Below are 16,777 nucleotides of genomic sequence, written 5' to 3'. Positions count from 1 at the left end.
TCTTTTATTGCTGTTTTATCACTGTGGTATGAACATTTTGTCAAAATGTCTTGCTTATTTATAATGTCGGCCAGAAAATCTGTTGTTGTGCCTTAGTTGTTTGTTTCTGAAGACTCCTAAAATTACCTAGAAGGAAAAGTGGTGCTGTAATCTCATGAGTGCGGCAGGAATTCAGCAACATCAGATTGTCATCGTTCTGAAAATGTAGACAGGTGTGCTGACTAAAGTTGCATCTGCCGTGATAGTTCACTTCTCTACTAAAGCAGTATGTCTGGTGCTGGTTCTGTTTCATGGCTGTAGGCAAATTATTATTCAAATGCAATGCCATTATCGTACGTGTTAAGTGTGTGAACAAAACGTAAGGAAATGCAATGGTCATGCGGGGAAGACAAACAATGGGGAACACAGAAGAGCGAAATGCTTTGGCGAAAGTGATACGAAATGCTGAACGTTTTTGCAAATTGAAGGAAAGATGGGACGTTTGTACCAAATGTGTAGCAGTGTCAGTCATGCATATTCGTTCCCCACCATTTCCTTCTTTATATGAGCGAACGCTAAGTTATAATTGCTGTAGCCTCATTATAAAAAAGTCACATCTGACACGAAAATAACTTCGTTATATCCGAAAATTCGTTATAAAGGCGCATTCATAACACTGTATCTATGACAAGACTATTTATCATTTACTTTGTTGTAACCGATAATTCGTTATATCCGTCTTCGTTATATCGAGGTTTAAGTGTAACATATTTACGAAAAGCTAAGACTGCGTTCAAAACAAGCTGAACATTGTGCCAGTTTATCTTGCCATTCCTGTCCCTTATATATGAGGATTGTAGCACCACATTTCCCTCTAGATAGTGTTCTAAAATCCTTTATAGTTTCTGGCATTCGTATCCTTGCTTGTGGAGGTGTGTTTAATGCTATAGTGCTGCATCTAAGCTTATCATTGTTTTTTGTTTTGTTTTTTCCATGAAATTTTGTAGCCACATTTACACTGCCTTATTTTATTTTAGGATGTTCATTGCGTAGGAGAGATTGTTCTGTTCAAGCGCAAAAGAAGGAAGCTGTGATTCCGAGCTCCTACATACTGTCAGATTGCGAGTTCGATACTGGATCATGTGCGTGTTTTTTTGGAAAGGCGTGGCACTTGAGTTATTTCTGTAACATGCAAACTTTTTGGATGAAGCTAGCATAAGCCTTCACTATCGTTACCAAAGCCTGAATATTGTTTTTTTTTCCCTCCTTTCTTTTTTTAAATGGGGTTGGTATTGTAGAACAGTAACAAAAGTCAATTCTGAAGTGAGAGGAGTTGGAATTAAAACTGGCAGAACATGAGCTTGTAATGAAACTTTAATGCTGCGAAGAGCTACGCCAGTGACAGAGGGTACTTTCATTATTTTGGCCAGCTCTTGATGGCACATATCAGTTGAGGAAATTTGTTGAATGTGGTTTTTGTCTCTCGCTTTTGTGCATTTCAAAAGTAAAGCGGGATATTTGAACAAACTGGATATGAAAGCACCATTACAGGACAAAAGTGCGTTGGAGTCCAAGTGAGTGATTTGAAGGTGTCACTTTTAAGGAATTGGTTCGTGTTCTTAGGAGATTTGCAGCTAATATTGCGCAGTTAAAAGGAAATTTTTTTTCACCAAGGTTAGTGACACATTTTTTATTTATATTTGGTAGAAAGACAGCATTCTCTCTCTCTCTCCTAATGGTGTAATCTATTGCTAGCAAAGGGCAGTGCACTTGTCGGTGACAAGATTTTGCATGTGTACATAGCTGTAACCAAGTGCAATGCTTATGTTGCATACTGCGATGAACAAGTTTCCACGAGTCATGCTGTTTGCTTTATTTGTTATTTTTTGCCCTACTCTTGTTGTTTGGCAAATAATTTATTCTTCTCTCTTTTTATTCCCCCCCACCCTGATACTTTGTTGGTTTCTTATAACCATGTACATATGTTCCCCCAAGCGTACCCATGTACTCTTGCCTTTGTGCTGCTAAGCCGTGTGAGCGAAATCTAGTTGTAATATATTCAACGCTGTTTACAAGGAAAAACTAATATAATATTCTCATTTTGTCCTGTTGGCATCCATACTTTTGCGAGCTAGTAATGTATAGATTGCGTGGTGCCGAAGTTGATGACGAATGATAGGCATACATAGACACATACACAGTGCAAGGGGCAGCTGATGCACGAAGGTGCCAAACGAAACATTACGTCAGCACATTTCATGTCACAGTTTTGCATTCCATAATTGTTGTTTATTCTTTACCTTGTAGCTATGAGGGCTCAAAAGTTCTTCCTACTTCCTTTTTTTTTTAACCCCTCCCCAGTGTTGAACACTGTTAGCTGCAAATCCCATTCTTGCACTCAGGCACACCAACTCCTTGAAGGAAGTCTAGAGTGTGTGCCGTTTCACGAGTCACAGGTACGGTTGTGATCACACTGGCGATGCCATGTCGTACACCCATCTTGGCAGGTGTTCACTGGACAGCTAGCTGTTGGTATGTTTTACATTCACAATGTTAAAATAAAATTGTTGCCATGTACAGAGCAATGTGTGTGTGTCAATGCCTGATTACAGCAAGGTAAGTGCAATTGCGAGGGGCTGTCTGTAAAGCAAGCATTCTCTGCAAAGCCTGCATGTTTCCTGCTGTTTCTATCGAAGATTACCCCTCTTTCTCCGATTATGAAGAAGCACAAAACCATTTTCTTCGCTGTTTAGTGAGATATGATTTAGAACTGTATACGTAAGGCAATGACTTTTGTTCCTACAACTTTCTATGTTGTGGTACATTGGAAGTTCAAATGTGCAAAAAACTATTTTTTCAGGATGGCACTTCGGCTGCTGCCAAGCTCAAATGGAAGCCAACAATTCAGAGTGCATGTGCTCTTTCTGAAAGTAACATTTAGTAATGTCAAAGGTTTGGTTAAGATTTGTTATGTATGATTAAAAGTGTAACTGCAAGACTTTTCTTGAATGTGGTCAAAACTAAAGAAACAGACAAACATTGACTTGAAACTAGAACTATGCCTTGAGTTTATCCTTGCTTTAAAAAGTTTCACTGTTATACATCCATAAAACTTTTATTCTAGTATTTCACATAATCATGGCAGATGACATGGAGTGAACAATGCATGCAAATAATGCTGATAGCAGTGTTGCAACAGTTTGTGGAAACTTCAGTATATTGCAGATGCTGTAATTTAACAAGATGGTTTGGTGCTGCTCACAATTAATAGTACAGTTATGGCTTTCACAGCTGCCTCTCTCAAATGCATAGGTTATGCAATGTTGCACAGTTTTTGTGAGGCTGAAACGATAACACATCATGAGGAAAACTGGACGAGTTCCATTCATTGAATGAAATTTTTAAATCGCATGCTTACCATTAGTTTTCCACTGTAAAAGTTAAAAGTAAGCATATAGGCAATACTGTGGTACTGATGCATTGCCATACTGCAAAAAAAAAAAAAAAAAAAAAAACCACTGGAAGGAGTCGGAATGCTCATCATGTTACTTTTTTGAACTGGTTTATTTTTTTTATTCCAATTTTTCTTCATGGTGTCTTATAGCAGGTCTAGCACTAAGAAAGTTGACTGGCTACAAGTACGGATATGAGTGAGTGTTGTTCAGTGCAGATTCTATCTGAATAGAACATTCAATCTCCTTTAATGCTCTCGGGCTGCAAATAATTCCTCTGCACCTTTCCTGAGAATGCGACATCTGTTATGACGTTGGTTTGACATATTTCGAAGTGGCGCGACGACAGTGGACAAAGGGAGAGTCATACACGAAGTTTCTGTGAGAGTGTGTATGACTCTCTCTTTGTCACCTTACATTTCAAAATCCCTGATTGGGGATTGTCATTGTATGCCTAAGCCGTGAATGATACGTGTGGCTGGAGAAGGCTGGAGGCCGCATTGTGCTCGACCACTACCACCCACCACTCACAGTAGTTGCATGACCTCTACTGACCAGTGCTTGCCCATTAACACTACTGGCCAATGATTGACCATAACCAGTACTGACCAATGCTTGACCACCATTACCCCTGACCAACACGCTACTATCACAACTGACAAATGCTTGCATGACCACTACTGACCACCAGTGCTTGACCAGTACTACCGCTGACCAATGCTTGACCACTACCAGTACTGACCAACACTTTACTATCACAACTGACCAGTGATTGCAAGACGACGTACTATACCTCCGCTGACCAGTGCTTGACCACTATCACTGCTAACCAATGCTTGACCACCACCACTGACCAGTGCTTGACGTGCACTTACACGTACTACTGACCACTGCTTGACCATTAGCAGCACGTACTACTGACCAATGCTTGACCACTACCACTATAGTCCACCACGTCTGACCAGTGCTTGACCTATGAACCTTGGTTATAATACTCAGAACATCAACGACGGGCGGCTCATGTCGCATCATGCGACGCAGTTTTTGAAGCAAAGTATTTTCCTTTTTTTATATCCTTCTTTCCGACCCCCACTTCCCCACCCCAGCGCAGTGTAGCAAACGGGATACTAGCGTCTGGTCAACTTCCCTGCCTTTCCTCTTCATCTCTCTCTTGAAACTAGCTGCTGGTTTAACATGACACATTCTAAGGTAATGAGCACGTGTAGCACACACAAGAACACTAAGCCCACGATATGGAAGAAAAGCGGTGTAAATGTACTACTACCCATGCTACTACCAGTAACACGTCACAGAAACAGCTCAGTGATCCGTCACGTTCATGGCATCGGACCGCGTACGCACAAAGAGCGCAGGCTACAAACGTTCCGTCCGAACAGTGAGAAAATTCGCTATCGCAACAGTGCACGCTACAACCTTACGGACACGTTGGCGGGGGTCAAGTAGCCGAGTGGCCGAGTAAGCAACGCGATGAATCACACCAGCAGTAGTATTCATCACATACAGGAATTGCCGCCGTTGCCGCCGCTTTCCTGTAACACTAGTTCCACTTCCTTTTTCAAACGACCTCGCAACGTTGAATCAGTGCTCTGAAAGCGTATAGAACGTTATAGGACAACAATAACGAACATTCACGCCGTGATTTACACGTTAGACGTATTACTGTTTCATTATCATCATTAGGTATCAAGTTTTGCATCAAATTTTTCCCTTCCCCTTCACGCTTTCCCTCATATCTCCTGTCCTCCTCCCCTGGCCCGTGAAGCCTTGCGGGCCGGCCAGCCATGGCTGCTCAACGCTCGTCAACTTAACCAAATCCCCAGGGCTGGCCTCAGCGTCTAGTCGCCGCAGTCGTCCTTTGTAAGTACACATTCGCGTGAACATGTAATGTCCGACGTTATATTCTTGAAACTTCTTTGAGCTTTAGTTATATCGAACTTCGCTATCGCTTGAAGGGTAACGCCCATCCAACACGCCTTTGCCGCGTTTTGGTGCAATGATCGAGTCGTTTTCCTTCACACAGTTCTTCTCATAAATGACCGATTTGGTAAGATCAGCAGTTTGTCTTACGCCGCTTCGCTTTCACCTAAACCGACCCCCACGGTAGACCTTGGCTTTGCTCACGTAAGAGGAAACTCCGGTGTCCGACTTCAGTTTGCGCTGCAGGATAGTGTCGTCCCCCAAAAAGATTACGGCGTGAGGCTTGCAACACTCAGCTGTTTGCTCGGAACCTTTTGCGTGGAGCAAAGATGCTTCGTAGTGCAGCTTTGGGGGCACTCGAGCACTTACCTTTGTCTGCACGTAAACAAGCTTCCACGGGATAATGTCGAAATCAAGGTTACTGCATTGGAAGCGCGCCTGTCGAAACACTGTCGTGTTGTTCCGGTTGGTTCCTATTACTAAAGTTGCACATGTCGCAGATCGCAGCCGACTGGTGGCAGCCCGACTGGCCAAGATGCAGCTGAGCAGTCGTGCCAAGCACTTGCTGCACTGCTGCCTCTGCGTGGGACTAATACTGGTCTTCGAGGTGTTCACGGGAGGCATCCACCTCTGGAAGTTCAGCTACGACGATCTGGATCCCGTGGAGCAGTATGGCTGGCCCTTGACAATCGTGCTGTACCTGATGCGGTTACTGACGGTGTTAGCGCTGCCCCAGTGCATTTGCAACTGCTTAGGCTTGCTGCTGTACAACGCTTTTCCAGAGAAAGTGCGCCTCAAAGGTTCGCCCCTGCTGGCACCCTTCATCTGCATACGCGTTGTTACGCGGGGCGACTACCCAGACCTCGTGCGGACCAACGTAGCGCGGAACATTGAAACCTGTGCTGAAGTTGGTTTGGAGAACTTCATCGTGGAAATCGTCACAGACAAGCCCCTCGGACTGGCCAAACACCCCCGCATTCGTGAAGTGGTGGTGCCGTCCTCCTACCGGCCCAAGAGTGGTGCCCTGTTCAAGGCACGGGCCCTGCAGTACTGCCTCGAAGACGACGTAAGCATCCTGGGTGATGACGACTGGATTGTGCACTTAGACGAGGAGACCCTAATGACAGAGGACTCTGTACGAGGTATCCTCAACTTTGCCCTGGATGGCAAGCATGCCTTTGGTCAAGGCCTCATCACGTATGCCAATGAACGCGTGGTCAACTGGGTTACTACCCTTGCCGACAGCTTCCGTGTAGCTGACGACATGGGTAAGCTGCGCTTCCAGTTCTGGGCCTTCCACAGGCCCCTGTTTAGCTGGAAAGGCTCATACGTTGTGACACGGGCTGGTGCCGAGCGCAAGGTGTCTTTTGACCACGGCCCGGATGGCTCCATTGCTGAGGACTGCTTCTTCAGCATGGTGGCATACCGTGAGGGCTACACCTTTGACTTCATTCCTGGCGAAATGTGGGAGAAGAGCCCCTTTTCCTTCTGGGATTTCCTGCAGCAGCGCAAGCGCTGGCTGCAAGGCATCTTTCTTGTGGTTCACAGCAGTGCCATTCCCTTGCGCCACAAGTTGTTCCTGGCCCTCGCTCTCTATTCATGGGCAACGATTCCACTGAGCACGTCCAACCTTGTCCTTGCAGCCTTTTGGCCCATCCCCTGCCCCGCGGTGCTCAACTTCCTGTGTGCCTTCGTCGGGGCCATGAATTTGTACATGTACATCTTTGGTGTCATCAAGTCCTTCAGCTTGTACCGCATGGGACCTGTGCGCTTCTTTCTCTGTCTGCTGGGAGCTCTGTCCACCATACCTTTCAATGTGGCCATCGAGAATGTGGCAGTCCTCTGGGGATGCTTTGGCAAGAAGCATCGCTTCTATGTAGTTTCAAAGCAGCTCGAACGCCCCATCAATGTATGAGCTTTCCAGATGACCTGGTCTATCGTGCTTGTTCACGTGTTGTGAGCCTCCTTGTTGCTTTTTTTTTTTACTAATCTAAGAATGATTGTTTTCGTGCACTAAGTTATTTGTTATATGCCGCTTTTAGTGTCGTCTCGACTAGGATTGCGTGTAAGTGCAACAAGCCATGCTACATTGGCATCCACAGCACTAAAAGCAGGCGCCAAAGATGCTGGGCTGGCTGGCCAGCCTATGCACGGCTTGAGTTTAAAATAAGCAAGAACGACAAAAAAAAAAGGACTGTGTCCTGTCCAAAGAAGCATGCGTGATAGAACAAAGCACAAGCAGCCAACTTATTGCATGCGTAAGATCTTGCACTCCAGGAATGGCACAAAAATGTTTACCAGTTTAGGATGAGCTGATCTGAGCACCATGATGCAGGGAGGTTTTATAGAGAGAAGAGTAGGGTGCACTGAGACCTATGTAGGGATTTCTACCTGTGGCCAATTTCTGGGCATTCAAGTTCACGGTAGTTGTTGCACTATAGTCGGAATGCATCGCACAGCTGGCCGGCCCGTTTGCGTGCAAGCTGAGAGATTTGTTTTTTTGCTCAAGTACTCAAGATGGCACTACTGAGCAGAGTTTTGTTTTCTTTAGCCATTGTGTGGTTGCTAGCCTGGTTGCTACATTAGATGACTGGGTGTTCTATGTATATCAAAACTTCGCTGAAGTTTTGCAAATAAATGCCTGGAGCGTATTGTCGCAGCCTTTCTTTAAACACTGGTAGTACATGCTACGACCACCTACAATGCCATGTACAGAGAAAAAAGTAAGCAGCCAAGTGTTTCATACTGTATGCATATCATAACCAATTTCAAGACACAGAATGCAAAGGATATATTTTTAAGACGAGATAGGAAGCAGCACAAGGCACATTTTCTATGCTTTCTCCTGTTATATCATCCTTATTTCTGTAATTATTCAGCAAGAGTCTACCTATCCTTGGCACAGAAGTAATTGCAAAAACAATGTTGGGCAAGTCATTAGCAGCGAAACAGTGCCAGAGAACATTTGAGTTATCTGGCACCATTTTGCTGCTGTTACAAGCTGCCGTTCAGAAGTGCTGTTCTTTGGTTGAAGAGAGGTTTACATTAAAGGAGCTCTGCAACGCGTTTTCTTCAAACCAACACACTGGAGTGGATGTGATACCATACGAGTCTGTGTAGAAATTCTTGAAGAGGAACTGATAATGGAGATGAAACAATGCCCAAGTGACTTTTCAAGAGAGTACAATGTCAGATGGGGCATATACAGGGTGTCTCAAAAACCTGCATGGAAGGGAGAGCGGTGTGTATTGGAACACCATAGTCTCTCTGCTCAGCGTAGAGAAATCTCGCACGAAGTTAATGCTGGCATCTCATTAACAGGACCTGACAAACTCTGAACTATGGGCAAGAGTGTTGGGTCTGCATTTTGTTTATTGTTCTGTGCTAAAAATACTATTTACTAACTACCTAGGTTGAATCAGTATTTTACACATCTGTCATATTTAAGGCTCTATGCTGATGTATGAACAATAGAGAGATTATCCAGAAATAAAAGTGAAGGTGTTGCAGTTTATATAGTGTAGCACTAATTTAAGTGTTCTAAACTGTGTGTATGCCTTAGCTTTTTGGCACATACGCATACTACATACTGTAGCTGGCAAGAGAAGCCACAATTGTTAATGTGATAGCGTTAAAGAGCTCGTTTTTCAGAAATTCTGGTGTCTGTGTCAGCATCGTTGGTTGTCAGTGAAAAATCGCAATGCATGCAAATAATAAAAATCATGGGTCCGAGCCAGAATCGAACCCAGGCCTGCTGCATGGCAAGCAAGCGTTCTACCGCAGAGCTACCCCAGTGCTTGTAACTCTTTCGGAAAAAAACGCTGTACATTGTGTTATATAGTGCGAGGAGTCATGTTAACACATGTAATGTGTGGCAGAAGTGTGGAATCGCACCAGGTGTCACGCCTTATGAATTGTGCATTGAGTCGTTGGTTTTGAGGCACACCCATTAAAGTGCTCAGGCATAATTAATCGCTATCAGCAACAGCATTAATAAAGTGTGCAGCTGTTTTCGTGTGTGTATTGCCTCGTGGACACGTAGTGAGTTCATCACCAATTCTTAGAATGGTGAATTATGGCGTATTAGGCAGTTGGCAACTTTACTTTGCGCTAGCCATTCTAGGGTAGCTTAAAATGGCCAATGTTACGTGCACCAATTATGCTATTTCGTTTCTACTCTTGAAGGCGAAGCTCAAGCGTCCTCGAAGGTTTTCTAGCAGTTGTTGACAATCAATATTATGCACACCTTCTACCTTCAGGCTAGCCACAAAAAAAAAATAAACTTGCTTGGCCAGCTGATGTACGATATATGAATGGGAAAGAAGTGAGCTGAAAGAACTAGGTGTATTAGATACATTTCCTTGCGAAGTAGAAATGTTATGGTGGGGAGCTTGAATGCTGGTGAATTTCCTCTAACTGTAGGTAATCCTGTACACGCGAAACGAGATTCATTTGGCACACCTACTGCTGCGAAAGAGTGGTGTGCTATTGTTATTCCTGAAACACTAGAACCAATAGAAAAAAAAAAAAACTTTTAGTTTTTCTTTTGACTTGCATGGTAGCTATGGTGCATTGACTCCATTTGTTTTGTAGAGGTTGGACTAGTATATCAAAATTGCAAAGCACTCTTTCACAAACAACTTTATTTTCACTTGCATATTATGTGCAACCACTGCTTTCAACATTTGAGAATCGGACACCAATCTTCAAAGGCACCACTGAGTTACATGCTGAGAGCACTTTGTGGCCCAATATTGCATCTGCTAGTCATGGCACTAAAGCAACAATTGTTGACGTAGCAAACCTATAAACACAATTTCCTGCATCTGGACATCCACTGTAACTTTAACACTAGCTATTTATTTATTTGTACATTGCAGGCTGTGTCATAAGAATTCAAACTACTCATGGCAGCAGTTAGGATTGTGAAAGACCACTCTGATTTTAGATGTGTTATTTCAGTCAGCAATGAACACAACTTATTTTGCAGCAACTGTAAGGGGTTATTGAATAATGTTCTTTCTTGCGTTAAAGAAAACAGCTGAAGTGTGAATGCTATGTAAGCAGCTGTGGCGTGCCACTTTTCAATGAATTTACTGCCTAGAGCTGTTTGCATTGAAAGAAAATAATGCTTCACTTAAGAATAAAACATGCGCTACTCGGTCGAAAGCAGCATTCAGCCATCCTTTGCAAAATAATGTCTGCATCATATTTTTAGACTTCTGGACAAAGAAATACTGAATCCAAAAATGAATGCCACACAAATGTACTGCAGGGCTGAGATTAGCATTATGTTTTGTGACCTCAACAAAAAGAAAAATTAAGATTCAAGACCTCTATTGTAATGTGAGCAACACAAAGCTAGAGCGAGCATAACCTCCCCTTTGCAGTTTCTCGGGGTAGTTTTGCCACTGCAGAATAACAGTGGGGAAAAGCAGCAGAGATAAATGCCGGAAAGTTTGTAAATGCCCTTGAGTAGTATTGAATAAAAAATACAATGAATATTAGAGTGCCTCAAGTTTCATAAAAGAAAAAAATAGCGGCAGAGATGCGAGGTGTTATTTTCAAAATGGCTTGGCACTCCTGTGTGTGTGTAAGCTGCCCTGAGAATTACGTGTCTCTGCGAGTGGCAGAACTGCCGCATGTACGCGCACTACACACTAGTGAGCCTTTGTCTTGATGCACCAGTCGTAAGCATTCGCAAAGAGCTTGGCCCACGGCGAGGTGCGGAATCCTTGGCCCCCCTGCCATTGCTGTGGCACGTAAGCCCACTGCCAAGGAAGGGAACAGCGCTCGGGATGGGGCATGATAGCCAGATGTCGGCCATCGTCCGAGCAGAGAGCAGCGATGCCCCGTGGGCTTCCATTCGGGTTGAGCGGGTACTCCTCAGTTGCGTGGCCTGCATCGTCTACGTAGCGCATACCCACCAACTGCTGTGTCTCCACTTGCTCTAGTAGGGCATCCTGCCGGAACTCAAATCGGCCTGCAAAGAACATTGAATTGAGTGAATTGAATTTATTTGCAATTGGGTTGCAAGGATGACCAGGCAATAAAAGCTGCAAATAGCAGCTTGAGGTGAACCTGGCCACCTCATACACAAGACAGCTTCATAGCGGGCAGATAAAACAGACTAACACATTTGAATATAGTGTGCACAAGCAGTTATGGTTAAAAAAAACAATATTACAGAGAGAAACATTTGTACAAGCATAACAAAGAAGGTTAATGAAACGAACATGAACCTCTTACACAAGTATTTACAATCATAGAAATGTATGGCATCCTGTAGGTAATCCTGTACACGTGAAACGAGATTCATTTGGCACACCTACTGCTGCGAAAGAGTGGTGTGCTATTGTTATTCCTGAAACACTAGAACCAGTTGAAAAAAAAAAACTTTTAGTTTTTCTTTTGACTTGCATGGTAGCTATGGTGCATTGACTCCATTTGTTTTGTAGAGGTTGGACTAGTATATCAAAAATGCAAAGCACTTTTGTGTCGTAAAGCAGAACAGATATATTTAGGTTATATTCTTTTTCCATAGTCTTGGTATAGAAAACTGCAGAATTTGGTCGCCGTGGGTAGTTCTACTAGTGTTAACGTTCCAGTGTTCTAGTTGACATCCATTATAAAAGGAGATGTGACGTTTTAAGGAAGCCAGATTGGTTAGCGTGTTGTCATTCTTCATTTTTTCAATTCTGTATAAGTGACAAAGCCTACATAGGTACAAAAATTCCATTTTTATAATTTTTAGGCTTGAAAACAAAGGACTGGTGTGACAGAGATATGATACTATGTGTGTTATGTACAGGTACTTTAATCTGGGAGCAGAGTACCATATAGCTGCCATCAAGCAAGAAAAAGATCACAGGAAATACAGTTCTACTCTAGCTCTTCAGTTGGGAATGTGAAGTGTGCAACTATATATGCCATTTGTATTGGTGTCATGTACAGGTACATTTTATGTCACTGCATTGTGCTATACAGCAGCTGCCGGTAGGAAAAAGCTTGCCTGTCAAACTGTCACACACTTATGGAGCCAGCTGGGCCCATAATCTGTTCAAGTGGCCATGTAACCTGTGCTACTTTACAATGAAAAGCAGACTGAGGGAGTGAGAACATCCAAAAGGAAATGGGATGATACACCATACTGACAGGCTTAGCATAAGAAAAATTTTACAGCAGGATGCTGATTATGCAGATCTTTATGCTGCAGAGAATGCTTTATGTATAGATCATACAGGCACCTTTACGTTCACAGATAAATCTGGAAGCTGCCGTGCAGAATGTCTGAACGACAGGTTGTGGAGGCATGTGTGCTTTAGCTGTTCAGCTGGTTACGTGATTAGTAGACCCTCACCTTGTGTGACAGTGACTGTTTTAGTAAGGACTCAATCAGAAATTGCTTGATAATCACTATTATTATGATTCTGATTAACATTAATTGACTAGTTTTTAAATATGTCAGGGGACATGTTGCAGTTGGTAGAGATGAAAACAGTCAATGCTTAATGAAAACATTGGCACGTTAGGCAGTAGTGCGGCAAGTGTGCGTGACCTTTGTATGCGTTAGCCAGACTTCTGCAGTGCGTATGAATTTTTTATGCATGCCAAGTCACATAAAATGTCTACACCTCTTATCAGCCCTCTTAATTGTATTTCCATTATGGGTTTACTTTTTTTGCATAGCTATTCAACTCTCAAAGTACACTGCCAGCTGTTGCTGACAAGGTGAGCGTAATTTATTTGCTACGTTAGTTGCCGCTTGACAGCTGTGTCAGTTAAACAGGTAGAGCCTTCCTCAAGTTGTCAGGAAGTGTAGCTAGCAACGATTTCCAGAAAAACTTCAAATATTACCAGTAGCTTCTCACGTGATAATATTTCTCTCGCCTCATCACAATTTTGACGACGCCACCTATATTGGCCCACTTTGACCCATCCGCCCCGACTGAGGTCCGAACTGATAGTGGTCACGGGATCGGAGCCGTCCTCGCCCAACGTCAGCAGGGACACGACCGCGTTATCGCCTACGCTAGTCGCCTCCTTACACCTGCAGAGCGCAACTATTCGATCACCGAACGAGAATGCCTTGCTCTTGTGTGGGCGGTCTCCAAGTTCCGTCCATATTATATGGCACTCACTTCTCCGTAGTCACCGACCACCACGCGCTCTGCTGGCTTTCATCATTAAGGGAACACGACTTGGTCGCTGGGCTCTGCGACTGCAAGAGTACATGCAGTGACGTAGTCTGGACGCCTGCATCAGGACGCCGACTGCCTATCTCGCTATGGCGAGTCGCGCACCGTCCCTGACACGGACGCTTGCGTGTGCACCGTTTCCCAACTGACCCACATAGCCGACGAGCAACGCCGTGATGCATCCTTACGGGCTATCATCGAGTGCCTCGAGTCCTCACCTTCGGACCGATCTCATCGCTCGTTCGTACTCCAGAATGGTACACTATACCGCCACAACTTTCATCCAGACGGACCATTTCTGCTGCTTGTTGTCCGCTCGGCTGTACTCCACGAACTTCACGACATTCCAACTGCCGGCTTGGTGTGTCCCGCACATACGACCGAATCCGCCGTCGCTTCTATTGGCCAGGTCTCGCACGCTCCGTCCGACGATACGTCGCGGCGTGTGAGAAATCAACGCCGCAAAACACCGTCGACGCTTCCGGCTGGGTGCCTTCATCGACATTTCGTCTGAACCCTTCTTTCGCGTCGGCTTGGACCTAGCTGGCAACTAGCTGTGGCCACAGATACGCCACACGCTACGCCATCACACGAGCTCTTCCAACAAGTTGCGCCACAGATGTCGCCGATTTCCTTCTGCGCGACGTGATCTTTGCTCCACGCCAGCTGCTCACAGACCGTGGCCGCACATTTCTATTCATATCCTGCGTTTTTCACTACGTCGTACCATCCGCAAACGAAGCCTCACGGAGCGTCTGAATCGAACCCTAACCGACATGCTCAAAGTATGTCTCCTCAGACCACTACTGGGACCTTGCTCTACCGTACGTGACATTTGCCTACAATTTGCTGACACTGGTTACTCCCCAGAACCCACATTGTCGATACAGCGTTGCCAGCAGCTTGAATACGCCCTGGACGCTATCAGCCGGGCCGCTCATGCACGCGAAGCCGCTCGTAGCCTTCTGACCTCCCAAGAGAACCAACGCCGTCGGTATGATCAACGACACCGCGACGTACACTTTTCAGCTGTGTCACGTTGGCCTGTCCGACAAACTGCTCTCTCGGTACACAGGGCCATACCGAGTGCTTCGTGCGGTGACTCCCGTCACCTATGAAATCGCTCCTGCTGCCTCGTCGTCTTCATCCACCCCGCATGCCAGCGACATCGTACAACGCCTGAATTGATCTTTTTGCAAAAGCAAATCAACTCTCTTTTTTAATCGCACCATTTTATAGTTATTGAATATGTGCAGGCTCAAAAGGACTGCTTCTCATGCAACTTAGAATAACAGAGAGCTGAGCTAGTTGGTAAGTATTCATTCTAAAAAGACAGGGTGTGCAAACACGGACACAAGAAAGAAGTCAGGACACCACAAACGCCGACTAACAACTGAATAGATGCACAACGGTGGAAAAGAAAGAAGGCACGAAAACTTATTTGCGCATGCCCGTGCAATAGACGACGGGCTGCTGCATTAACCAGAGATTATTAGAACATAAAAGATCACTAACTGGAGGCTCACCTTCTAATCTAATGTTACATTGTCGAGATTCTAAGTGCACGCCAAAATTCAATGAATGCGCAGTTTTGTACAGACATTGGTATGAAGAAACGCGTCTGATGATTGAGGCATGGCATACCGAGAATAGTGGTAGCGCATGCGTGAGCCAACCGTCGATTAACTTGCATAAAGATGAAATCAAATGCCTTAACAGTTATCTTTCACGTAGACCCCACGCGTGCCGGATTGATAGGTTCGCCTATTGCATGGGCATGCGCAGATTTCTTTTCCACCGTTGTGCATCTATTCAGTTGTTAGTCGGCGTTTGTGGTGTCCTGACTTCTTTCTTGTGTCCGTGTTAGCACGCCCTGTCTTTTTAGAATGAATTCTCATGCAAGGTGTATAACGACTACCTGAAACTACTAAATTAGGGGATTTAATGTCTCAAAGACATGAACACTAATAATGTCACTGTGAACATATCCAGATTAATTCTGACTACTTGGGGTTCTTTAGCATGCACCTGAATTTATGTACAGAGTATTTTTTAAATATTGACCCCATTAGAGTGCAAGGCAGTTGTTCTGGTTAGGAATTGAACTTCTGACCTTATGCTCAATATCAGCTGTGGTTACAAGGGACCACCTATTCCAAAGAATTCCAAACTATCACATGGATGATTGGCTTAGCCTAGCAGGCTTCGACGGAACAGAATTGCCATGTTCAGTGTCCATGCTCTTCCAGTTGTTGATCAGTTTGTGCTGGTGTTGTGCTCCAATAGCCCTCCAGGTTAGCTTGGATGGTGAACCAGTCTCCGTGGAAAGGCATAGGTCTTAGGTTTGCATCCCAAACCAGGACAAATTTCTTGTTAACTAAGAAGCTTTCTTTCTGAGAAATCTACGAATTTCCTTTGCTGCCTCGAGCTACAAATCGGCAACAACAATGTTTTGCTTTCAGGAAACTTCCCCCATTTTGTGGGCTTCTTTCTGCACTACTAATTTGCGAACGTTTGCTCCGTTACAGCTAAAAGTGAAATATTCACCTCTCCATGCGCAACCCAGACCCCTAGTACGGAGCCTTCCATCCCCTTGAGCATGAGAGCGGAGATGACTCAATCTTCACTGTGCTGAAACGGCACTCGAAACGTCCGGACTTGTTGTGTAGAAGCTGGGTTCCGGGTTCAACTGATTCCAGACGCTGGCATAAAGCAGAAGGTAAAAAAAAAAACAGAAGCAAAAGTGTGATACGAGGTGTAGTAACTTTTATCATAAGGAAGCAGTAGGGCTGAAAAAAATACTACCTAGTGTGGTCAATCAAGCATAGCCTCTGATCTGAGCATGAGAATCCTTGTTTGGGCTGGTTAATTCATCTTTACAAGTGATTTTAAAACTATGCTTAGGACAAGGTCAATGACGAGGTACTGAGAACTGACACATACACAGGCACACATGCGTGTACATCACTGGCCTTAGGTGCATTTGATTCACCTGTGCCACTTGAATCGGCTCATAGTTGTGCAGGCAAATTGAATGGACCTTTTATGTGATCCTGTTGCACGTTTTAAAGTTAGTGTAAGAAAAACTATTTCACTTAATTGCAGAAACAGTTTCTCAATTTTAGGAGGTCTCAAATAAAACCAGCTTATTCGACAGAAACACATAGTGGCTGCTAGAGGGGAAAAAAAGATAAGCTAGTTATGTACACT

General features: G+C 44.3%; 2 protein-coding genes across 2 annotated transcripts in view; one reads left to right on the top strand and one right to left on the bottom strand.

Moving 5' to 3' along the window:
- The first annotated feature begins 5,152 nt into the window (after positions 1-5,152).
- LOC119382675 (beta-1,4-mannosyltransferase egh) lies at positions 5,153-8,020 on the top strand. Its single transcript, XM_037650472.2, has 2 exons — positions 5,153-5,309; positions 5,870-8,020. Exon 2 carries the CDS (start codon positions 5,905-5,907, stop codon positions 7,282-7,284), a length of 1,380 nt encoding a protein of 459 aa, XP_037506400.1. The 5' UTR covers positions 5,153-5,309; positions 5,870-5,904; the 3' UTR covers positions 7,285-8,020.
- A 3,009-nt stretch (positions 8,021-11,029) lies between these two features.
- Positions 11,030-16,777, bottom strand: part of LOC119382676 (phosphoribosylformylglycinamidine synthase-like) — a 32,912-nt gene continuing 27,164 nt past the window's right edge. The window contains exon 22 of the mRNA XM_049412810.1: positions 11,030-11,352. Coding sequence (XP_049268767.1) covers positions 11,030-11,352 — 323 coding nt within the window. The remainder of the gene's footprint in view (positions 11,353-16,777) is intronic.

Source organism: Rhipicephalus sanguineus, chromosome 2 (assembly GCF_013339695.2).
Source record: "Rhipicephalus sanguineus isolate Rsan-2018 chromosome 2, BIME_Rsan_1.4, whole genome shotgun sequence".
NCBI classification, from domain to species: Eukaryota; Metazoa; Arthropoda; class Arachnida; order Ixodida; family Ixodidae; genus Rhipicephalus; species Rhipicephalus sanguineus.
Note: the sequence above shows the minus strand (reverse complement) of the source record. Positions and strands in the feature narration are given on the sequence as shown.